Source organism: Symphalangus syndactylus, chromosome 18 (genome assembly GCF_028878055.3).
Source record: "Symphalangus syndactylus isolate Jambi chromosome 18, NHGRI_mSymSyn1-v2.1_pri, whole genome shotgun sequence".
Taxonomy (NCBI): domain Eukaryota; kingdom Metazoa; phylum Chordata; class Mammalia; order Primates; family Hylobatidae; genus Symphalangus; species Symphalangus syndactylus.
In genome coordinates, this window is record NC_072440.2 from 66,977,596 (window position 1) to 67,002,150 (window position 24,555).

The 24,555-nt window shown below is 45.6% G+C and overlaps 1 protein-coding gene across 44 annotated transcripts in view; it reads right to left on the reverse strand.

Annotated features, from left to right (window-relative positions):
* SFI1 (SFI1 centrin binding protein) overlaps positions 1 to 24,555 on the reverse strand; it is a 132,192-nt gene that overhangs the window by 39,178 nt on the left and 68,459 nt on the right. For all 44 annotated transcript variants that reach the window (XR_010117152.1, XR_010117150.1, XR_010117153.1 and 41 more), the window contains 4 exons: positions 22,966 to 23,060; positions 18,535 to 18,652; positions 14,347 to 14,449; positions 1,945 to 2,101 (listed from right to left, as the gene is read on the reverse strand). Coding sequence is in view for 40 of the 44 variants with exons in the window: in XM_055251589.2 (XP_055107564.2) it covers positions 1,945 to 2,101; positions 14,347 to 14,449; positions 18,535 to 18,652; positions 22,966 to 23,060 (473 nt within the window). In the remaining 4 variants the exon portion in view is untranslated. The remainder of the gene's footprint in view (positions 1 to 1,944; positions 2,102 to 14,346; positions 14,450 to 18,534; positions 18,653 to 22,965; positions 23,061 to 24,555) is intronic.

The window sequence follows — 24,555 nt, forward strand, 5'->3', positions numbered from 1 at the left end:
TTAGAAGATGAGCTAGAAACATCTTTAAGACAAACTGAACCCCACTATTGGCAGAGAGCAGGGGTTCAAGGCCATACACACACACACTCCTAAGCGTTTTTTTTTTTATTTGAGTTGGAGTCTCGCTCTGTCACCCAGGCTGGAGTGCAGTGGCGTGATCTTGGCTCACTGCAACCTATGCCTCCCAGGTTCAAGCAATTCTCCTGCCTCAGCCTCCCAAGTTGCTGGAATTACAGGCATGCGCCACCACCCCTGGCTGATTTTTCTGTATTTTTAGTACAGACGGGGTTTCACTACATTGGCCAGGCTGGTCTCGAACTCCTGACCTCAAGTGATCCGCCTGCCTCAGCCTCCCACAGTGCTGGGATTACAGATGTGAGCCACTGAGCCTGGCCAAAATACAAGTTTTTTAAACATTGAAAGGTCATTAGGAATACCTGAGCTACATCTCCTCTCTCTAAGGAAAGAGAAAAGGTCTGTGATTTTAGGGAGGAGGATGCTATAAAATCAGTTACATCGAAGGGCTGAGGCTCCTAATTAGATACTGATGAAGAGGAATGATAACAGTTGCTTTTAAAAAGGACTGTTTTACTTTTGTTTCTAAACAAATGTCTCCTGGATAGGACTTAGAGATTGAGTCAATGACATAAAATTCAGTTGCCATGCTGGCACAGGCTTTTTTGAGCTTTCAGCCAACCTGATCCTGGCTGCCAGCTTCATCTCCTTTTAATGCTAGTCAGATAATGGTCTGATGAGCTAGGGCCCAGGAAGGGGATGGGAATCAGACCTGGAATTTGACTGCTGTAACTGGAGGCAGGCATTAGTCTATAGCTTATCATACTCAACAGCTTAATGCCTTTACATTCCAGGACTGGGCAACTGGACTGTTGGTCTGGGGTCACTATCCTCCAATGAACACATTTAAACTCTCCCAAGAGACAGTGTTGGCAGCCTAAGAGATTTCTGCAGGGAGGTTTAGGCGAACGCCAGAGACCCTTAACCCAGTATTTAGCATAGTGCTTGACTCACTTTGGTATAAACTCAATAAACTTAAGTTAAAAAGTGTACCAATGTTCACATTTCTATGTATTATTACTTCTGAATCTAATTGGGAAACAAAACCATATAAACAGTATCCAAAAAACTTGACATCAAAATCACATGCATTTGCATAACTGGAGACAAACGGAAACTATCCAAATATCTATTAATAGGAGAATGGCTAAGTATATTAAGGTAAGCCATCCTATAAAATATGAATAGTTGTTAAAAATAACATTTATGACAAATACTTAAGATGTAGGAAAGTGTTGATTAACTGTGTGGAAAAAAGCAAGATACAAAACCATAGGTTATCAACATATTAATCAAAATAATTACAATACTTATAGCAAAATGAAAACCCTATTTAGATAAAAAATATACAGAAGAGGCCAGGTGCAGTGGCTCACGCCTGTAATCCAGCACTCTGGGAGGCCAAGGCAGGTGGATCACCTGAGGTCAGGAGTTTGAGACTAGCCTGGCCAACACTGTGAAACCCCATCTTTACTAAAAATACAAAAATTATCCAGGCGTGGTGGTGGGCACCTGTGATCCCAACTACTCGGGAGGCTGAGGCAGGAGAATCACCTGAACCCAGGAGGCGGAGGTTGCAGTGAGCCGGGATTGTGCCACTGCACTCCAGCCTGGGCGACAAGAGCGAAACTCCGTCTCAAAAAAAAAAAAAAAAAATCTATATAGATAGCTAGATAGATATAGATATATAAATAAAAGGCCAAAGAGAAATAAATGTCTCAAGGATGATGTATTTTCCTCCTTAATCTCCTTTTACCAAAATTTCTGGAGTAGCACCATTATATTACTTCTTAGTATAGTACCACTGGCAGCAGGAGTGGAAATTGTGACCAGATCCTCTATCTCGAGAGCCTGGAGCTTCCTGCTCACCATTCTGCTGTCTCTTCACTTTGCGGACTTGCAGGTATTCAAGCCAGGCCTTTAGAAATCTCCGCTTTTGCCAGTGCTGATGATGTTTCACTGCAGAGACAACCTTCTGTTTCTGCTTCTGGACATACAGGAGCTGTTCCCGCCACTGTGACCAAGCCTGAAAACCAGAGAAAAGGCAATAGTCAAAGGAGAGGCAGGAAAACAGGGTGAAGTACAGGTGGAGAGGGAAAAGAGAAAGACACACATGCTGGAAAGGCTGAAATTAGAAACAAGGAAGGGGCAATCCCCTAGCAGGATCATAAGCTATGGGACTGTGGGGTAAAAGGGTCTTTAAGAGGGACATTCTGCTTTCAAAAGTAATTTTTTTCTGGATTAAAAAAAAAAGAAGAAGAAAATCAACATGCAGATGCCGGGCGCAGTGGCTCACGCCTGTAATCCCAGCACTTTGGGAGGCCGAGGCGGGCGGATCACCTGAGGTCAGGAGTTTGAGACCAGCCTGCCCAACATGGTGAAACCCCATCTCTACTAAAAATACAAAAAATTAGCTGGGCGTGATGGCGGGTGCCTATAATCCCAGCTACTCAGGAGGCTGAGGCAGGAGAATCACTTGAACCCGGGAGGCGGAGGTTGCAGTGAGCTCCTATCGCACCACTGCACTCCAGCCTGGGCGACAAGAGCAACCAACTCAAAACAAAAACAAAAACAAGCAGACAAGGAGCAGAAACAATCCGAGGGGTGATATAATTAATTCAGATTTGGGATAAGTGAGGGTCTGTCTTTTCTTCCAAAGTCAGAGAAAGCCTACTGTAAAGTGGTCCTTTTTCAGGCAGATTAGTTCCAGGGATGTCTATCTACAGAAGCTAAGGGTCTACAAGGGTCTATAAATGCACACCCTTAGATCAGTAATAATGCACGTTCTAATCTGAAGATGACTTAGACAAAGACTTCATATCTTTTCTTCAACCTGTCGCACCTCTCCTTTCCCTCCTCTCAACTGAATACCATCGTTCCCATTCCACTAAGAAAATAAAAGCAATCAAAAGAAAATTTCCTCAAGGTCCACCATGTTTAACTACCCACCTGCCCATGGGCTCTGTCTTCTCTCTTTCCTGCTACTCTGGATAAACCGTCCAGGCTCCCACCAAAGTCAGTCCCCTCCCAACCCTGTCCCACTCTGGCTACATCTCATCTTCCCAAGTTTACTGCCTTGGCAGTTCCCCTCTTATGAATCACCAGTTTTCACTCTCTATAGATTTTTGAAATCAGCATATCAATGTGCTATTATTTTTCCTATCCTAAAAAAAAAAAAAAAATCTCTTCAGGATGTAACAACTAAAAGCAATGGGTGACCTTTGATTAGACTATGAAAATGAAAATAGCAACAATATACAGTTTTAATATGAAATGCATGTTATATATTATCATATCAATATTAAATTTCTTGGAATATAATAATGATATTATGGTTCTGTGGGAGACCATCCTTTTTAGGAGACATACGCTTTAAGATAAACTTTGTGTCTACAATTTTAGAGCAGCTCAGACAAAATAAATGTATATAAGCAAAAGTGGCAAGATGTTAACAATGGGTTGGCGTTACAATGATGTTACAATGCCTGTAATCTCAGCACTTTGGGAGGCCAAGGCAGGAGGATTGCTTGAACTCAGGAGTTTGAGACCAGCCTGGGAAACATGGCGAAACTCTGTCTCTACAAAAAAAAAAAAAAAAAAATTAGCCAGGCGTGGTGGTGTGTGCCTGTAGTCCCAGATACTTGGGAGGCTGAGGTGGGAGGATCGATTGAGCCAGGTAGGTTGGGGCTGCAGTGAGCAGTGATCATACCACTGCACTCTAGTCTGAGCAAGAGTGAGAACCTGTCTCAAAAAAACCAAACCAAACCAAACCAAAAAACCACAATGGGTTAAACTAGGTGAAACACAAACTAGGTGAACCCACCTTTTCTATGATTTGGTGTTTGTCAGAAATAAAAAGTTGTGGGGGGAAGACTGCCATTACAAAAATACTTTCTGAAAGGAATAAACCAGTGATTCTTAAACAAACAAAGCAACACCCCTCTCTAGACTCTAGACCACATTGTGCCATCCAGCTAACACTTTGGTTCTGTTTCAAGCTCCTCAAAAGAGCTATTTCCTAATCTCTCTGTCTCCCAGGCAGGCTTTCTTGAGCCCACTCCCACAGGCATACTGAATGAAACTACTCTTATGAAGTGCATCAGCAATCTCCACGTTGCTCAATCCAAAGGTCAGACTTTGGTCCTCACCTCCCTTGACCTTCCAGAAGTGTCTGACAAAGGCTTCCTCCTTCCTTTACCTGGCTTTCAGGATGTGTCCCTGCTTTGTTCCTGTTGCTGACTCCCACCTCTGTGCACCTCGCAGGCTCAGCCCTGGAACCTCTCATCTAGCTACACTCACTCCCTTTATTTTTTCACCCACCCTAGTAGCTTTTTTTAAAAAAAGAGATGAGGTCTCTCTATGTTGCCCAGGCTGGTCTTGAACTCCTGGGCTCAAGCAATCCTCCCGCCTCAGCCTCCCAAAGTGCTGGGATTTACAGGCATGAGCCACCGCACCTCGCTCACTCTAGTAACTTTACATACCATCTGCCTACTGAGAACTCCTGAATTTCCCAAATGTACCTCCTATCCTGGCCCCATCCTCAATATTCCACACATATATCCCAGTATCCCACTGCCTCCTTAACATATCTTCTTGTGGATATTCAAAAGGCCTATCAGGCTGAAGATACACAGTCCAGAATTGGGCTCCTCCTAATCTCTTCCCACAAACCTGCTTCTCCTGCAGTCTTTCCTATTTCAGTAAATGGCACTCCATTGTTCCAACCGCTTAGGCCAAAACTTGGAAGTCATCTAGGACTCTAAAACTTCATATCTCATCCATACATCTTTTAAAGATGTCGGTTACATCTTTAAAAGATATTGAGAATCCAACCACCGTCTTCTTACCATCTTTGTGGAAAATCTCCCCTGGAATTTTGTAATAGCTTCTTACCTGTTCTCCATGTTTATATCCTTGATCATCTCTGATGTATTTATTTATTTATTTATTGACAGAGTCTCACTCTGTCACTCAGACTGCCAGGCTGAAGAGCAATGGCAAGAATATGGCTGCAGCCTCAACCTCCTGCCTCAGCCTCCTGAGCAGCTGGGACCACAGGCATGCACCAGCATGCCCAGCTAATTTTTTTTTTTTTTTTTGAGACAGGGTCTTGCTCCATTGCCCAGGCTAGACGGCAGTGGTACAATCATAGCTCACTACAGACTCAACTTCTCGGACTCAGGTGATCTTCCCACTTAGCCTCCTGAGTAGCTGGGACTACAGACACATGCCACCATACCCAGATCATCTTTTGTATTTTTTGTAGAGACAGGGTTTCACCATGTTGCTCAGGCTGGTCTCAAATGCTGGGGCTCAAGCTGTCCACCCGCCTTGGCTTCCCAAAGTGCTGGGATTACAGACATCTGCCACCATGCCTGGCTCTGATGTATTCCTAACACAACAGCCAGAGTGGTCCATTTTGGTTCGCTTCAATTGTTAGGTCACTTAAAGTTCTGTTTTATATGACAATTTCCCTTCCTGCCTTTTTTCTCTTTCATGCCATCAGTCTACTAGAGAAATCAAGTCATCTATCCTATAAAATGTCCTACATTTTGGATTTGGCTGACTGTAACCTCGAGGTATCTTTAACTTGTTCCTCTGACTCCTGTATTTCCTATAAACTGAGAAATTTGCGTTAGGCTTGGAGTCACGTTCAATTTTTTAGGCAAGAACAGTTCATGAATGTGGCTGGGTACTTCCCCTTACATAGTATCATGAGGCACATCATGTCTGGCTGCCACAGTTGTAGCAATGCCAAGATTGTTTAGTGGATTCGGATGGCAAGTAGCCAGATTTCTCCTATATTTTCCCACCATCCTCTCACCTAGTGATGGCTGCCTAGATCTGTGTCCTCATTAGGGGTGGCAAAACAGCAATTTTATAATTCTAGTATTCCTTCTGCATTTATTAACTGGAATTCTTCTATAAAGAAGCCTTCTCTCTCGTTAACCCTCTGGTTTCTTGGAGTTAACAGTTTATATAGGAAAGGTGGGATAAATGCTTAATTTTTTGCCTTTAATTTTTAAAGAATTAAAATGCTTTAATTTTTATTTTATTTTATTTTATTTTTTTTTTTTTTGAGACGGAGTCTTGCTCTGTCCCCCAGGGTGGAGTGCAGTGGCGCGATCTCGGCTCACTGCAAGCTCCGCCTCCCAGGTTCAAGCCATTCTCGTGCCTCAGCCTTCCAAGTAGCTGGGACTACAGGCGCCCGCCAACACGCCCGGCTAATTTTTTGTATTTTTAGTAGAGACGGGGTTTCACCGTGTTAGCCTGGATGGTCTCGATCTCCTGACCTCGTGATCCGCCCGCCTCGGCCTCCCAAAGTGCTGGGATTACAGGCTTGAGCCACCGCGCTCGGCTAAAATGCTTTAATTTTTAAAGAATTGAGTTAACTCCCCTAACAACTCAAAATCATGACCGATGAGTTCCACTTTCTTCTAAAATTATTTCAAATGCGTGAATTTTTATGTATTTGATGTTTTCAATCTACTGGGCTCAAGTGATCCTCCTGCCTCAGCTTCCTGAGTAGCTGGTACTACAGGCACCACCATGCCTAGCTTGTTGTTTTTTGATGCTCAAACTTTTCTATCTTAAGCCCTGGGAACTCTTCCAAATTGGTTCCTGAGTCCTTCTGACACAACTCCACTAGCTTTTGTTAAGTTCCTTAGTCCTAGGTGTAGGTTGTCTATTTCCTGCCCCAGACCTACAATCAGCCATTTCTCTAAAAAGCCCTGGTTCCTATTAGTGGGAAATAGTTAAGACCACAACTTGGGCACTGGGGATACTAAATACTATACTACTGTCACTGCTTCTAATGCTTTTTTTTTTTTTTTTTTTTTTTTGAGACAGGGTCTCACCCTGTTGCCCAGGCTGAAGTGCAGCTAGCACAGTCTCAGCTCACTGCAACCTCTGCTTCCTGGATTCAAGTGATTCTCGTGCCTCAGCCTCCCGAGTAGCTGGGATTACAGGTGCCCACCACCACCATGCCCGGCTAATTTTTTTGTATGTTTAGTAGAGAAGGGGTTTCACCATGTTGGCCAGGCTAGTCTCGAACTCCTGACCTCGGGTGATCCACCTGCCTCTGCCTCCCAAAGTGCTGGGAGCCACCACGCCAGACCAGAAATGCACTTACGGTTAAAAAATAAATAAATAAATAAATATATATATATATATATATATATATATATATATATATATGGAGAGAGAGAGAGAAAGAGACAGAGAGAGTCCATATTGATACTTACAGTTCCAATTACAGATTTGATTTTTATACTTGTAATCTTTTCTTTTCTATTGAAGGTCTTTATTCCTAACAACACTGCCATAATTATTTGCTTTATCTTACAATGTAACTATAATACTTTCAATATAACAATTTCAAACCTCCTAGAAACAATAACACTTGTTTTAATAAGAATGTGGTTTTAGATTTCTTAGCAGTTCATTATATCCTTTTAACACATTCCACCAGGGTGAACAGTCAAAATATTGTATTTTAAAGTTACTTGAAGTAATTATTCTCTGTGTAGTCATTGCCACAAACTTGTTATGTTTGTTTCAGTTTGTTTTGAAAATCTAGCAATTGCTTTATTTACTCTTGCTTTGTAATTATATAAAATATTTGCATAGTTTCAAAGTTAAAACTATGTAACAAAGTAAATTCACAGAAGTACTTTATTCCTATACCCTTCCCTCCCTCCTCCTATAGGTAACCATTTTTCGGTAAGTTTTTCATTTATTTTTCCATTATTCCTTCTTGAAAATATAAGCAAACAGACACACACACACACACCCCACAAACACACATTCATATATATCCTTCCCTTTCTTACTCCAAAAGCAGTACACTATGAATCAAATAATCCTGTTAAGAGGTAGGTACAATCATGTCACTCCTCTGCTCAGAGCCAGCAGCTCTTCACCTTCCCAGGAATAAAAGCCAAAGCCTTTTTTAACAGGCACGGCCTGCCAGGCCCTGCGTTCTGGCTGCCTGTTACCTCACGACCTCATCCTTCCTTCTCAAGCTCAGTAATATATTACGAGATATATCAAATTCATAGATGAAATGACTCAATATGACAATTTTTCTAACCTAATAAGCTGTCAGTCAGTATATTGTAATAAAAATCCTAATAGGCTTGGCCAGGCACGGTGGCTCACACCTGTAATCCCAGCACTTTGGGAGGCCGAGGCGGGCGGATCATGAGGTCAGGAAATCGAGACCATCCTGGCTAATATGGTGAAACCTCGTCTCTACTAAAAATACAAAAAATTAGCCAGGCGTGGTGGCGGGCGCCTATAGTCCCAGCTACTTGGGAGGCTGAGGCAGGAGAATGGCGTGAACCCGGGAGGCGGAGCTTGCAGTGAGCCGAGATCACACCACTGCACTCCAGCCTGGGTGACAGAGCGAGACTCGTCTCAAAAAAAAAAAAAATCCTAATAGGCTTTGTTATAGAACTTGACAAGTTGATCCTAAAATTAATAATAAAGAATACAGAAGAACAATTAAGTTTAAAAACAAAACAAGAATAAAGGAGATTCTCTCTGAAATATAGAGCCTTAAGAACTATATGTCAAGTAGGAATATAAACAGCTAGCATTTATTGAGCATTTCCATATTCCAGGCATTGCTCTGAGTATATTATTAATAACTGGATCATCCTACTGAAGCCTCAATAACCTCATGAGGTAGGTACTATTATGATCTACTTACAGATAAGAATTCTGAGGTACAAATAGGTGAAGTAACTCATTCAAAGGCACAAAGCTAATAGGTGAGAGAGGCAGAATTCCACTTGGACAGTCTGACTCAAGAACCTACACTCTTGCTTACCTGCTTCACCAAATCGTAACTAGAACAGTATGGCATTGGTATGGTCTGGATAGACAAATACATGAATGGAAGACAGAGCTGAGAAACAGATCCGTGAATAATTAAAATAAACTGGGGGCTGGGCATGGTGGCTCACGCCTGTAATCCCAGCACTTTAGGAGGCAGAGGCAGGCGGATCACTTGAGGTCAGGAATTCAAGACCAGCCTGGCCAACATGGTGAAACCTCATCTCTACTAAAAATAGAAAAATTAGCTGGATGTGGTGGCGCACACCTGTAGTCCCAGCTACATGGGAGGCTAAGGCAGGAGAATCGCTTGAACCTGGGAGGTGGAGGTTGCAGTGAGCTGAGATTGTGCCACTGCACGGAGTCTCAAAAAAAAAGAAAGAAAAAGAATGCTCTTGGTAGTATTGTTCGTAATGCAGAGGTAGTCAACAGTCCATCAGTAAGTAAACAGATAAACTGTGTCTTGTGTATACAATAGCATAATATACACAGTTAATAGATCTCTGTTTATCCACATAGATAAGGCCAGACATGGTGGCTCAGGCCTATAATCCCAGCACTTTAAGAAGCCAAGGTGTGAGAATTGCTTGAGGTCACGAGTTCAAGAACAGCCTGGGCAACAGAGAAAGACCCTGTCTCTATTTTAAAAAAGGAAGAAAGAAATCACATGGCTAAACCTCAAAAATATACTGTTGCACTAAAAAAACAAGTTGCAAAGTACAGTATGACGCCATTCATAAATGTCCTAACTACACAAAGCCATACCATTTACTTATTTATTTTTGAAACAAGGTCTTGCTCTGTTGCCCAAGCTGGAGTGCAGTGGCATGATCAATGGCTCACTGCAGCCTTGACCTCCCAGGTTCAAGTGATCCTCCAACCTAAGCCTCCCAAGTAGCTGGGACAACAGGCATGCGCCACCATGTCTAGCTAATTTTTTTTTTTTTTGTAGAGATGGGGTCTCACTCTGTTGCCTAGTCTGGTCTTGAACTCCTAAGCTCAAGTGATCCTCTTATTTTGGCCTCCCAAAGTCCTGGTATTCAGGCGTAGGCCACAGTGGCCCCTCCCATATCTTTTTAAGTGATGGGGTCTCATTATATTGCCTAGGCTAGCCTCAAACACTTGACCTCAAGTGATCGTCCTGCCACAGCCTCCCAAGTCCTCAAGTGATTGTCCTGCCACAGCCTCCCAAGTAGATGGGACTACAGGAGTGTACCATACGTTTATTCTTTATGGATATGTGCACATATTTTTACAAGAAAAAAGAATATAGGAGAACAATCATACCAGAATCAAAAGAGTGGCCATCTCTAAGGAGAAGAGGCAGTAGAAGGGAGGGAGGGAGGGTAGAGCTTTGGCAGTGTCCATTAAATTTTGTCACTTTAAAAAATTCTGGGCCGGGCGTGGTGGCTCAAGCCTGTAATCCCAGCACTTTGGGAGGCCGAGGCGGGCGGATCACGAGGTCAGGAGATCGAGACCATCCTGGCCAACACGGTGAAACCCCATCTCTACTAAAAATACAAAAAATTAGCCGGGCGTGTTGGCGGGCGCCTGTAGTCCCAGCTACTCGGGAGGCTGAGGCAGGAGAATGGCGTGAACCCGGGAGGCGGAGCTTGCAGTGAGCCGAGATCACACCACTGCACTCCAGCCTGGGCGACAGAGAGAGACTCCGTCTCAAAAAAAAAAAAAAAAAAATTCTGGGCCAGGCACGGTGGCTCATGCCTGTAATCCCAGGCCTTTGGGAGACCGAGGTGGGTGGATCACCTGAGCTCAGGAGTTTCAGACCAGCCTGGGCGATATGGTGAGACCTTGACTCCACAAGGGGAAAAAAAAAAAAACATTGGCCAGGCATGGTGGCACATGCCTGTGTTCCCAGATACTTGGGAGGCTGAGGTGGGAGGATTGCTTAAGCCTGGGAGGTCAAGACTACAGTGAGCCATGATGGTACCACTGCACTCCAGACTGGGCAGCAGAGTGAGATTCTGTCCCCCAAAAAATAACTTAAAAAAAAATTCTGGAGCAAGTATAGAAAATGCTAACACCTTTTAAATCTGGGTGAGAGTGATGAGTACTTGGCTATCTGCTAAATTTTTTTTTTTTTTGCAAGTATAGGAAATGCTAACACCTTTTAAATCTGGGTGAGGCTGGTGAGTACTTGGCTAGATGCTAATTTTTTTTTTGAGATGGAGTCTTGCTCTATCACCCAGGCTGGATTGCAGTGGCATGATCTCAGCTCACTGCAAGCTTTGCCTCCCGGGTTCATGCCATTCTCCTGCCTCAGCTTCCTGAGTACCTGGGACTACAGGCACCCACCACCATGCCTGGCTAATTTTTTGTATTTTTAGTAGAGACGGGGTTTCGCTGTGTTAGCCAGGATGGTCTCCATCTCCTGACCTCATGATCCGCCCACCTCAGCCTCCCAAAGTGCTGGGATTACAGGTGTGAGCCACCACACCCGGACTATCTGCTAATATTTTTCTAAGTGTTTTACATTTTATGTGTTTCTATGTTTGAAATGCCAAATTTAATTTTAAAATTTAAATTAAAATTAAAATTTTACATATTTCATGATGTCTGACCTGCCTAGTGCATAGAGATGCTGTGTAGATTAAGAGAGGGTAGGCTGGGTGTGGTGGCTCATGCCTGTAATCCCAGCACTTTGGGAGGCCGAGGGGCAGGTGGATCACTTGCGGTCAGGAGTTTGAGACCAGCCTGGCCAACATGGCAAAACCCCGTCTCTATCAAAAATACAAAATTAGCCAGGTGTGGTGGCTCATGCCTGTAATCCCAGCTACTTGGGAGGCTGAGACAGGAGAATCACTTGAACCCGGGAGGCGGAGGTTGCAGTGAGCCGAGATCGCACCTCTGCACTCCAGTCTGGGCAACAGAGTGAGACTGTCTCAAAACAAAAAAACAAACAACAACAACAAACAAGAAAAGGGGAATTCTAAACATGTTCTGAGCAACAGTAGCATCAGTAGAATGAGTTTATGGCCTCTCAAAGTGGCTCTTAGAAAGGGAAGAACACTAGCACAGTTGTCCACTGATGACAGAAAATCAGTCTCATTATGTTTAGTTTCCCTATATTCACAGTCAGTCTGTAAGTTTAGTCAGTATCCCTGCATTTATAGCATTTTCCCATTTATCAGTTCCATCTCCCTCCTGAGGTTACAAGTCTATTCAGCACAATACTGCATGGTGATTAAGATGATGATGCAGGCCAAGCGCGGTGGCTCATGCCTGTAATCCCAGCACTTTGGGAGGCTGAGGCAAGCAGATTGCCTGAGCTCAGGAGTTAGCGACCAGCCTGGGCAACATGGTGAAACCCCATCACTACTAAAATACAAAAAATTAGCCAGGCGTGGCGGCATGCATCTGAGTCCCAGCTACTTGGGAGGCTGAGGCAGGAGAATTGCTTGAACCTGGGAGGCAGAGGTTGCAGTGAGCCAAGATCGTGCCACTGCACTCCAGTCTAGGGGACAGAGCGAGCGATACTCTCTCTCTCTCTCTCTGTCTCTCTCTCTCTCTCTCTATATATATATATAAAGATGATGATGCAGCTTTCTGGCTGCTTAGGTTAAAACCTGGCTCTAAGCGGCTGGGTGTGGTGGCTCACGCCTGTAATACCAGTACTTTGGGAGGCTGAGGCGGGCGATCACAAGGTCAGGAGATCAAGACTATCCTGGCTAACATCTCTACTAAAGATACAAAAAATTCGGCCGGGTGCGGTGGCTCACGCTTGTAATCCCAGCACTTTGGGAGGCCGAGGCGGGCGGATCACGAGGTCAGGAGATCGAGACCACGGTGAAACCTTGTCTCTACTAAAAATACAAAAAATTAGCCGGGGGTGGTGGCGGGCGCCTGTAGTCCCAGCTACTCGGAGAGGCTGAGGCAGGAGAATGGCGTGAACCCGGGAGGCGGAGCTTGCAGTGAGCCGAGATTGCGCCACTGCACTCCAGCCTGGGCGACAGAGCGAGACTCCGTCTCAAAAAAAAAAAAAAAAAAAAAAAAGATACAAAAAATTAGCCGGGTGTGGTGGCGGGCACCTGTAGTCCCAGCTACTCAGAAGGGAGGCTGAGGCAGGATGATGGCGTGAATCCGGGAGGCGGAGCTTGCAGTTAGCCGAGATTGCGCCACTCCACTCCAGCCTGGGTGACAGAGCGAGACTCTGTCTCAAAAAATAAAAAAAATTAAAAAAACCTGGCTCTAAGCTTCACTGTACACATGACCCTGGTTCAAGTTATTTAACCTTCCTGGTTTCCTTAACAATAATATGGGACTTTTAAAAAAGGTTTATGAAAATTAGATAATGCACATAAAGCACTTAGTCCAGCACCTAACACAAGTAAGACCACAATAAAAACTACTTCTTCTTTTTTTTTTTTTTTTTTGAGACAGGGCCCCACTCTGTCACTCAGGCTGCAGTTGCTACTGCTATTGGTACTGTTATTATTATTGGTGAGAACTGTGTCTCTTATTTCCTTGCTATTGCCTCAGAAAACCTTACAAGTTCAGAGGTCAGCAAACTTTTTCTTAAAGGGTCAAAAAACAAATAGTGTAGTCTTTGTAGACCATAAGGTCTCTGTTACAACTACTCTACACTGCCCTTGTAATCTGAAAGCAGCCACAGATGATATATAAATGAATGAGTGTAGCAGCATGCCAATAAAACTTTATTTACAAAAACAGAAAGCAGGCCAAATTTGGCCTGTGAGCCAGTTTGCTGATCACTGATTTAGATGACTATATATGCTATTTGCATGTGATCTGCACATATTCACATGGACTATGCAATTTGTTGTTAGAATAAGAAGATACTATTCCTACATTTGGAAACAGGCACTAATTTTTTTTTCCTCTTCTCTGTTTTATTTCCTGTAACTTATTTGGCAGCTCTGTAAGTACCCAGCAGACACAAAAACATGACAAGAATTCAGAGAATATGTCAAAGGATAAGAAAGTTTTAGTACAGGCCTTAGTCATTTATGATTGACAAAAAAAACTAGTGGCTTGCCTAAAAGAACACTCTAAGACAATCAAAACTATAAAGAAAAGGAAGCCAGGTTTTCCTTTCAGTCTTAGTTTCTTTTCTGCCCCAATTATTTTCTGATTTGCTGTAGGAAAACAGTAATGAGGAAATCAGAGTATACTGCTGTTTCTCTAAACATGTTTATAACTAATTCATAAATCCCTCTCCAGCTCCACAATTACCAGAAGCACTCTGGAAGCCACTGACCTAGGCTCATCTAGGACAAGCCTCTACTTTATTCCTAACAGCAGCCTCCCTCTGGAAGAGCCCAGCCTTCCAGATTACCTCTGCCCCCACCCCCTCTCAGGCCCTGAGCTGCAGGGAAGGCCCAGCACTGCCCTCTGTGGGTGAGAGGCTTGACAACACAGACAGAGGATGCCAAAATCCACATCTGCTGGACTCACCTGCAGCTGGAGGCTCAGGGCCCTGTGCTTCAAAGCAGAGGCATGGAGGGCACGGCCCACGCAGACCTGTCCTAGTCGCTGCCTCCACGTGCTCCACCACACCCTGTGAAACAGCAAATCAAAGATGGAATCCATCAGTAAAAAGCCACTCAGAAAAGTGAGGAGCAGTTAGTGTGGGGCCTCAGACCCTCGGCTCTAGTCCTCTCCTTCATAGTACCATCTCTAGATTCACTGCTGGGGAAAAAAAATAAAATGAAACAATTGAGAAAAAGTCCCAGATCTGCCAATTAATGGTTGGAAACTTATGGTTCCTACAGTCAGATCCTGCTTTAGACACCACAGACATGCTGTTTGACCTACACAGTTTGATTTGTTTTTTTTTTTTTATTAATTTTTTTTACACACACAAAAAAAACATTTTCTAAAAATACATACAAACAAAAAGATGCGTATCAAACATATTAGGAAGGTTGCACATGGGAAGTCGGGGAATAGAAATGGGGGGTGGGAGTTAAAATAAATGAGAGAGGGACTTTATATGGATCAGTGATAATAACTCAATCCTCTATTTGACAAAGAAGAGGGAGAAGGAAGAGGAAGAAAAAGAAAGTGGGATAAAGGATCAGAAAGGGAGAAAAATAGAAAAAATTAGAGTATGACTCCAGGGTAGACCTGTTTTGTTGTCACTGAGTTGGTTGGTTGGTTTGTCTGTTGTATTTTTCATGTTTCGCCAAGTTGGCCAGACTGGTCTCGAACTCCTAGCCCGAAGTGATCAACCCGCCTCGCCCCCCAGAGTGCCAGGACCACAGGCGTGAGCCACCACGTCCAGCCCCCACATTGCTTCTGGCCTCCGTGGTAGACCTCCCAGACAGAGCGGCCGGGCAGAGGCGCTCCTCACTTCCCAGACGGTGGGTGGTCGGGCAGAGGCGCTCCTCACTTCCCAGACGGTGGGTGGCCAGGCAGAGGCGTTCCTCACTTCCCAGACGGTGGGTGGCCGGGCAGAGGCACTCCTCACTTCCCAGACGGGGCGGCCGGGCAGAGGCGCTCCTCACTTCCCAGACGATGGGTGGCCGGGCAGAGGCGCTCCTCACTTCTTCCCGGACGGGGCGGCCGGGGAGAGGCGCTCCTCACTTCCCAGACGGGGCGGCCGGGCAGAGGCGCTCCTCACTTCCCAGACGATGGGTGGTCGGGCAGAGGCGCTCCTCACTTCCCAGACGGTGGGTGGCCAGGCAGAGGCGCTCCTCACTTCCCAGACGGGGCGGCCGGGCAGAGGCGCTCCTCACTTCCCAGACGATGGGTGGCCAGGCAGAGGCGCTCCTCACTTCCCAGACGGGGCGGCCGGGCAGAGGCGCTCCTCACTTCCCAGACGGGGCGGCCGGGCAGAGGCGCTCCTCACTTCCCAGACGATGGGTGGCCGGTCAGAAGCGCTCCTCACTTCCCAGACGATGGGTGGCCAGGCAGAGGTGCTCCGCACTTGCCAGACGGGGTGGCCGGGCAGAGGCGCTCCTCACTTCCCAGACGGTGGGTGGCCGGGCAGAGGCGCTCCTCACTTCCCAGACGATGGGTGGCCGGGCAGAGGCGCTCCTCACTTCCCAGACCGGGCGGCCGGGCAGAGGCGCTCCTCACTTCCCAGACGATGGGTGGCCGGGCAGAGGCGCTCCTCACTTCCCAGACGGTGGGTGGTGGGGCAGAGGCGCTCCTCACTTCCCAGACGGTGGGTGGCCGGGCAGAGGCGCTCCTCACTTCCCAGACGGTGGGTGGTCGGGCAGAGGCGCTCCTCACTTCCCAGAGGGTGGGTGGCCGGGCAGAGGCGCTCCTCACTTCTTCCCGGACGGGGCGGCCGGGCAGAGGCGCTCCTCACTTCCCAGACGATGGGTGGCCGGGCAGAGGCGCTCCTCACTTCCCAGACGATGGGTGGCCGGGCAGAGGCGCTCCTCACTTCCCAGACGATGGGTGGCCGGGCAGAGGCGCTCCTCACTTCCCAGACGGGGCGGCGGCCGGGCAGGGGCTGCAATCCCAGCACCCTGGTAGGCCAAGGCAGGCGGCTGGGAGGCGGAGGCTGCCGTGAGGCCAGACCAGGCCACCGCACTCCAGCCCGGGCAACACCGAGCTCCGTCTGTAGTCCCAGTACCTCGGGAGGCTGAGGGGGGCAGAGCACTCGGCGTCAGGAGCTGGCGACCAGCGTCGCCAAGATGGCGAACGCGTGCCTGCAGCGAAAGGAGAAAAAGCAGGCAGCGGTGGCGCGTGCCGGTAGTCCCAGGCAGTCCGTGGCGCGGGCAGCAGCGAGCTGAGTAGATTGCAGCCGGGGCCTCAGAGGGAAAGAAAATAAAAGAAAAGAAAAGAAAAGAAAAGGAAAGAAAAGAAAAGAAAAAAGGAAAGGAAAGGAAAGGAAAGGAAAGGAAAGGAAAGGAAAGGAAAGGAAAGGAAAGGAAAGGAAAAAGGAAAGGAAAAGGAAAGGAAAAAGGCTACACAGTTTGATTTGTTAAAAAATATGTTATGGCCAAGCGCGGTGGCTCACGCTTGTAATCCCAGCACTTTGGGAGGCCGAGGCGGGCGGATCACGAGGTCAGGAGATCGAGACCACGGTGAAACCCCGTCTCTACTAAAAATACAAAAAAAATTAGCCGAGCGTGGTGGCGGGCGCCTGTAGTCCCAGCTACTCAGAGAGGCTGAGGCAGGAGAATGGCGTGAACCCGGGAGGCAGAGCTTGCAGTGAGCCGAGATCGCGCCACTGCACTCCAGCCTGGGTGACAGAGCGAGACTCCGTCTCAAAAAAAAAAAAAATTCACTCAGCCTCAAGTAAAATTGCATACTAACTAGGCATTTTGAAATACTTGCTAAATACATTTTAAGTAACGATTTTAATTATTTAAAAAAATTTTTTGTGTGCAGAGATAGGGTCTTGGCTTTGTTGCCCAGGCTGGTCTCAAACTCCTGGCCTCAAGCAATCCTCCCATCTTAGCCTCCCAAAGTATTGGGATTACAGGTTTGAACTACTGCACTCTGCCTATTTTATTTCTACTTAAATAACTTCTTTATGTCCACTGATCTTCTGGATACTGTTAAATACTTTACAGATATTACTTTATTTATTCCTAATGACAAACCTTTAAGTGTGGTGTAACTATTTCACAGATGAGGAAAATAAGAGCTGAAGAGATGAAATGACCCAATAATACAGGTTGGAAGAGGGATTCAAACCCAAGTAAGTGCAGCTGCAAAGCCTCTATTATCCATACTTTGTTCAATACCCAAGTTTCAGGCAGGAAGTGAGTTATTAATATATTACCATTGAGGACACCAGTGGACCACTACAGACAACATAGAGTGAAATCTGTCCCATTATAATGCAGCTCATTGTTACATGTCTGGCTATAAAAGCGGACTAATTCATGTTCTTCCAGTATGTCTACAATGCTGATGGGCTGCAATGCAGAACAGCAGTTAAGAGCATGGGTGGGTGAGCCCTAGTTTTGCCAATTACAACCTGTATGTGCTAGGCAAGTTACTCAACCTCTCCAAGCCTTATTGTACATCTTAATCTGTACAATAATGGTACTTATAGTTTATGGTAAGGGTTAAATAAGATACTTTACATTACAAAATTAACACAGGCACACACAAACTTAACTCCGGATTTAGAACACAGTAAGCACTCAATTCATGTTAATTATGATTATGTGAAAATCCGATCTTATAAACAAGTTATCAATAAATCTTTATTAGGCATCAACTATGTTCAAAACATTGTTTCAAGGTGGGGGTGGGGCATGGTGGCTCATGCCTATAATCCCAGCACTTTGGGAGGCTGAGGTGGGCAGATTGCTTGAGCCCACGAATTCAAGACCAGCCTGGGAAACATGATAAAACCTCGCCTGTACAAAAAAATGAAAAAAAAAAAAATTAGCTGGGCATAGTGGTGCATGCCTGTATTCCCAGCTACTCGGAAGGTGAGGTGGAAGGACTGTTTGAGCCTGGGAGATGGAAGTTGCAGTAAGCTGAGATTGTGCCACTGCACTCCAACCTGGGTGACAGAGTGAGACCCTATCTCGAAAAAAACAAAACACAAAAATAAAACTAAATACAAACCATTGTTTTAAGGTGAGGTTTTATGCTGTTTTCCAGCACCATAAAGCTGATGAGTTAAAATGATGGTTGGTACTTTGTAGGGCAGTTGAGCAGACTCACCATAAGATACTCCGTTGCCTAAACTCCAGAGCCGTAGTCTGCATCTGAAGTTTGGTCCTATGAACAACCACGTAGATCAACCAGGACTTCCAGGCCTGTCGCATCTTTTGCTTTGCATCTAGATTCATCGAAGAGATTTTTCAAAAGGCATGGAAGAGATGGATTACTCTGGGTTATGATAAAAGCTCAAGGGCTCTCCTTTGAATACCTAAATCCCTCCAGCCTCCAAGTGCCCCCTGCTGGAAAAGTTGTGAAGCACTACAAAATTAATTAGAGTGCAAGAACACATGAAGGCTTTGTGCAAGTAATGACATTTACAAAGTATTTAAAGGAAAATCCATGTACTGAACTGCTCAAAAACCCTTTGCTTTAAAAGCGCTTATTTTTATAGATACACTCTGCAATTTTTAGACGAAATGATGTGAATAAACAGGCAGCAAAGAAGTGGAGAGATGGATCTAACAAAAATGGCACGAGTGGATAATCAAAGCTGGGTAATGGATACATAGAGGTTCATTATTCTATTAAGTATCTTTCAGGCTGGGCGCGGTGGCTCACGCCTGTAATCCCAGCACTTTGGAAGGCTGAGACAGGCAGATCACCTGAGGTCAGGAGTTCAGGACCAGCCTGAGCAATGTGGTGAAACCCCGTCTCTGCTGAAAGTACAAAAATTAGCCAGCTGTGGCGGCATGTGCCCGTAGTCCCAGCTACTGGGGAGGCTGAGGCAGGAGAACTGCTAAACCTGGGAGGGAGAGGTTGCAGTGAGCTGAGATCACACCATTGCACTCTAGCCTGGGCGACAGAGTGAGACTCCGTCTCAAAAAAAAAAAAAGAGCAGAAATCAACAAACTTGAAAACAGAAAAAAAAAACAGAATATCAATGAATGCAAAGTTGATTATTTGTAAAGATCAATAAAAGTGATAAACCTCTAGCCAGATTAACCAAGAATAAAAGATCAAAGTCATAAATTACCAACATCAGGAATTAAAGGGAGCGACGGCTACAGATCCTGAAGACATTAAAATTATAATTATGGGCCGGGCGCGGTGGCTCATGCCTGTAATCCCAGCACTTTGGGAGGCCGAGGCAGGTGGATCACGAGGTCAGGAGATCGAGACCACGGTAAAACCCCGTCTCTACTAAAAATACAAAAAATTAGTTGGGCGCGGTGGCGGGCGCCTGTAGTCCCAGCTACTCGGGAGGCTGAGGCAGGAGAATGGCGTGAACCCGGGAGGCGGAGCTTGCAGTGAGCCGAGATCGCGCCACTGCACTCCAGCCTGGGCGACAGCAGTGAGACTCCGTCTCAAAAAAAAAAAAAAAAAAAAGTTAGGTTGGGTGTGGTGGCTCATGCCAGTAATCCTAGCACTTTGGGAGGCTGAGGAAGGAGAATCACTGGAGCCCAGGGGTCCAAGACCAGCTTGGGCAACATAGCTAGACCCTGTCTCTACAAAATATAAAAAGTTAGCCAGGCGTGGTAGCACATGCCTATGGTCCCAGCTACTCAGGAGTCTGAGGTGGGAGGATCACTTGGCCCAGGAAGTCAAGGCTGCAGTGAGCTATGACCAAGCCACTGCACTCCAGCCTGGGTGACAGTAAGACATCCCGTCTTTAAAAAAAAAAAAAGTTTAACAACTGATGTTGGCATGGACGCAGAGAAAGGGAACACTTAACACACTGGTGGTGGGAATATAAATTAGTTGAACCTCTATGGAAAACAGTATGGAAATTTCTCAAAGAACTAAAAACAGAACCACCATTCGACCCAGCAACCCCACTAGGGGGAATCTACCCAAAGGAAGAGAAATTATTATATTAAAAAGACACCTGCTCTCATATGTTCACTGCAGCACTATTCTCAACAGCAAAGTCATGGAATCAACCTCCGCATCCATCAACGGATACAGAAAATATACACCACAGCCGGGCGTAGTGGCTCATGCCTGTAATCCCAGTACTTTGGGAGGTAGAGGCAGGCAGATCACTGAGGTCAGGAGTTTGAGACCAGCCTGGCCAATATAGTGAAACCTTGTCTCTACTAAAAATACAAAAATTAGTTGGGCATGGTGGCATACGCCTGTAGTCCCAGGTATTTGAGAGGCTGAGGCAGGAGCAACTCTTGAACCCAGGAGGTGGAGGCTGCAGTGAACCGAGATCACGCCACTGCACTCCAGCCTGGGTGACAGAGTGAGACAGTCTCAAATAAAAAAAAAAAGAAAGAAAATATACACCATGGAATACCACCCAGTCATAAAAAAGAATGAAATTATGTCCTTTGCACCAACATGGATGGAGCTGGAGGCCATTATCCTAAGTGAACTAACTCAGAAACAGAAAATCAAATACCACATATTCTCACTTATAAACAGGAGCTAAACTGTTGGTACACACGGACATAAAGGTGGAGATAATAGACACTGGGGACTCCAAAAGAGGGGAAAGGAGGGTGGAAGAGGGACAAGGGTTGAAAAATTACCTATCATGTACAATGTTCACTATTTGGGTAGTGGATACTCAAATCTCCACTATTATGCAGTATACCCATGTAACAATAATTTTTAAAAACCCACAATTAAATGCCTGTATACACCTATTAGTATGGCCAAAGAAAAAATTTTAATGACAATACAAAGAGGTCAAGAGGATGCACTCTCATGAATTACTGGTAGGAATGCAAAATGGCACAGCCACGATAAAAAACTTTGCCAGTTTCTTACAGAATTAAACTTAAGGCCAGGCACGGTGGCTCACACCTGTATTGCCAGCACTTTGGGAGAGCGAGGCAGGTAGATTGCTTTAGTCCAGGAGTTTGAAACCAGCCTGGGAAACATGGCGAAAGCCCATCTCTACCAAAAATACAAAAAATTAGATGTATGTGGTAGTGTGTAACAAAGTCTTAGAACTGAACATCGAAAAGAATGAATCTTACTATATGTATTAAAAAAATAAGCAACAAGAAACAGCATAAGTTACTAGTGCAACAGTGCATTTGGTGCAGTAATCATGAGGCTTGGGTAAGAGCTTCTCATACTTTGGGAATACAGAAAGGGGAAAGAGCACTGGGCTGGGGGAAATCAAGGAAAGCTACGAATTTAAACGGGCCTGAAGGAAGAACTACAGGGACAAAGATGGAAAGATAAGGAAGTGCACATCCAGTGTGTCAACAGCAGAGGGTGTAAAGCAGAAGAGACGAAGACGTTGTATGACATACCAAGCAGGGTTGACTTTACGTAAAGGAGTGTCATGATCTTATCTATGTCTTACCACTCTTGTAGCTACGTGTACAATGAGAAGCAGGAAAAAATAAATGAGGGAGATTAACGAAGTGGTACTTATAACACTCTGGGAAAAAGATGACGATTACTCTCAGGCAGTAGCAATGCAAAGATGATTGCAAGTGATGCCTCAGAGGGCCGTCTTAAAAGATTAGGTAAGTGATGGCATGAGGCATGAGGAATGGACACCATTCCTTTTTTTTTTTTTTTTTTTTTTTTTTGAGACGGAGTCTTGCTGTGTCACCCAGGCTGGAGTGCAGTGGCGCGATCTCGGCTCACTGCAAGCTCCGCCTCCCGGGTTCAGGCCATTCTCCTGCCTCAGCCTCCCGAGGAGCTGGGACTACAGGCGCCCGCCAACACGCCCGGCTAATTTTTTGTATTTTTAGTAGAGACAGGGTTTCACCGTGTTAGCCAGGATGGTCTCGATCTCCTGACCTCGTGATCCGCCCACCTCGGCCTCCCAAAGTGCTGGGATTACAGGCTTGAGCCACCGCGCCCGGCCATGGACACCATTCCTAAGTAAGTCTTCTTAGACAGGAAGAGTCAAAGGAACAGCAGGTGTAAGTGGTAGGGGAGTTGACAGGTTGTACTTGTGACTTGCAGAGTTTGAGGTACCTTTAGGACATTCTGCTGCTAATGCAGTCTGTATTATCATTTTGAAACTCTATGTCTTTTTCCCTTAGACTCTCCACGTGTTTCTGGGCTCAATTCACAGAAAAACCAGACTCTGACCAGACCTAAAGTGGCCACAATATCACTAAGGGACAACTTGAGCAAAGAAGATCAGAAAAGAGCACTGCAGCTCTGCTCCAGAGTCTCTGGGCAACTTGACACAGCAAGATAGATGGCAGCCCCAGGTGCCACAGGAGAGTCACAGCCAGCCCACCGAACCAGCAGGCCAGGAACAGCCAGTTCATACAAATTCTGATTAAATGAGTATTAAGGGCTTAAACCATGCCATATGGAGAAAACCATAGGAATCAATAAAAAAGGTGCCCACTCAGAGATCACAGTTTTTGAAAAATATGAAAGAGAATCAAACAAATCGTCCTTTGACCTAGAGTTATTCTCTCTCTGAGACAATGTGTTTATCCTTCCTATGACCTTCTGCAAAGTAAATGTGGGCATCTTCTTCAGACATGGACTTCTTTTTCTCACCATGAACCTCGGCTCTAATGTACTTGTTCCTCAACTCCTGCTGCTGACGCACGAAGGTCTTCCAGGTCTGGAACATCAGGTTATACAGGTAATACCTGAGGAGCCAAAAAAGGTAAATGGCATTTCTTTAAAATAACAGGCTGGGTGCGGTGGCTCACACCTGTAATCCTAGCACTTAGGGAGGACGAGGCAAGGAGTTCAAGACCAGCCTGGCCGATGTGGTGAAACCCCATCTCTACTAAAAATACAAAAATTAGCCAGGTGTGGTGGCACACGCCTGTAATCCCACCTACTCCGGAGGCTGAGGCAAGAGAATTGCATGAACCCAGGAGGTGGAGGTTGCAGTGAGCCGAGATCGCATGCCACTGCACTCCAGCCTGGACAACAGAGCAAGACTCTGTCTCAACAAACAAACAAACAACAACAACAAAACAACTCCTAACCCAACACACCAAGTCTGTTCTATACTCAGAAGAAATTAACATGGACGCTTCTGATAAAAAAAAAGCCGTATCTGCACCAAAGCTAAAATTTCATTTCCTACAATCACAATGAACTCTATTCTCTTTGAAGAAGAGTCATTCTCCATACCTTAAAGTGTCACTGAGGAAGAAAAGGCTTGACTTCTCCAAGAATAAGTTCACTTTCATCATCCACAAATTCATGATGTTTGGGCCAGGCACAGTAGCTCACGCCTGTAATCTCAGTACTCTGGGAGGCTGAGGCAGGCAGATCACCTGAGGTTGGGAGTTCGAGACCAGCCTGGACAATGTGGTGAAACCCCGTCTTTACTAAAAATATAAAAATTAGCCACACGTAGTGGCATGTGCCTGTAGTCTCAGCTACTCAGGACGCTGAGGAAGGAGGGAGGCTGAGGCAGGAGAATGGCTTGAACCCGGGAGGCGGTGGTTGCAGTGAGCTGAGATTGTTCCACTGCACTCCAGCCTAGGTGACACCAAGACTGTCTCAAATTTAAAAAAAAAAAAAAAAAAAAAAAAATCCATGATGTTTAGAATGACAATCTTTTTTTTTTTTTTTTTTTTTTTTTTTTTTTTTTTTTTTTTTTTTTTTTTTAACACAGGGTCTCACTCTGTCACCTAGGCTGGAGTGCAGTAATGTGAACACGGCTCACTGTAGCCTTGAGCCCTCCCTGGGCTCAGGTACTCCTCCCACCTTGGCCTCCGAGTAGCTGGGACTACAGGAACGCACCACCACTCCTGGCTAATTTTTGTAGAGGGGGATTTTGCCATGTTCCCCAGGCTGGTCTCGAACTCCTGGGCTCAAGTGATCCTCTTGCCTCAGCCTCCCAAAGTGCTAGGATTACAGGCGTGAGTTACCATGCCTGGCCGACAGTCACATCTTAATTATCTTAACTATCCACACTATAAAAAACATCACTTCTCAGAGGCCGGGCACGGTGGCTTACACTTGTAATCCCAGCACTTTGGGAGGCCGAGGCGGGCGGATCATGAGGTCAGGCGATCGAGACCACGGTGAAACCCCGTCTCTACTAAAAATACAAAAAATTGGCCGGGCGTGGTGGCGGGCGCCTGTAGTCCCAGCTACTCGGAGAGGCTGAGGCAGGAGAAT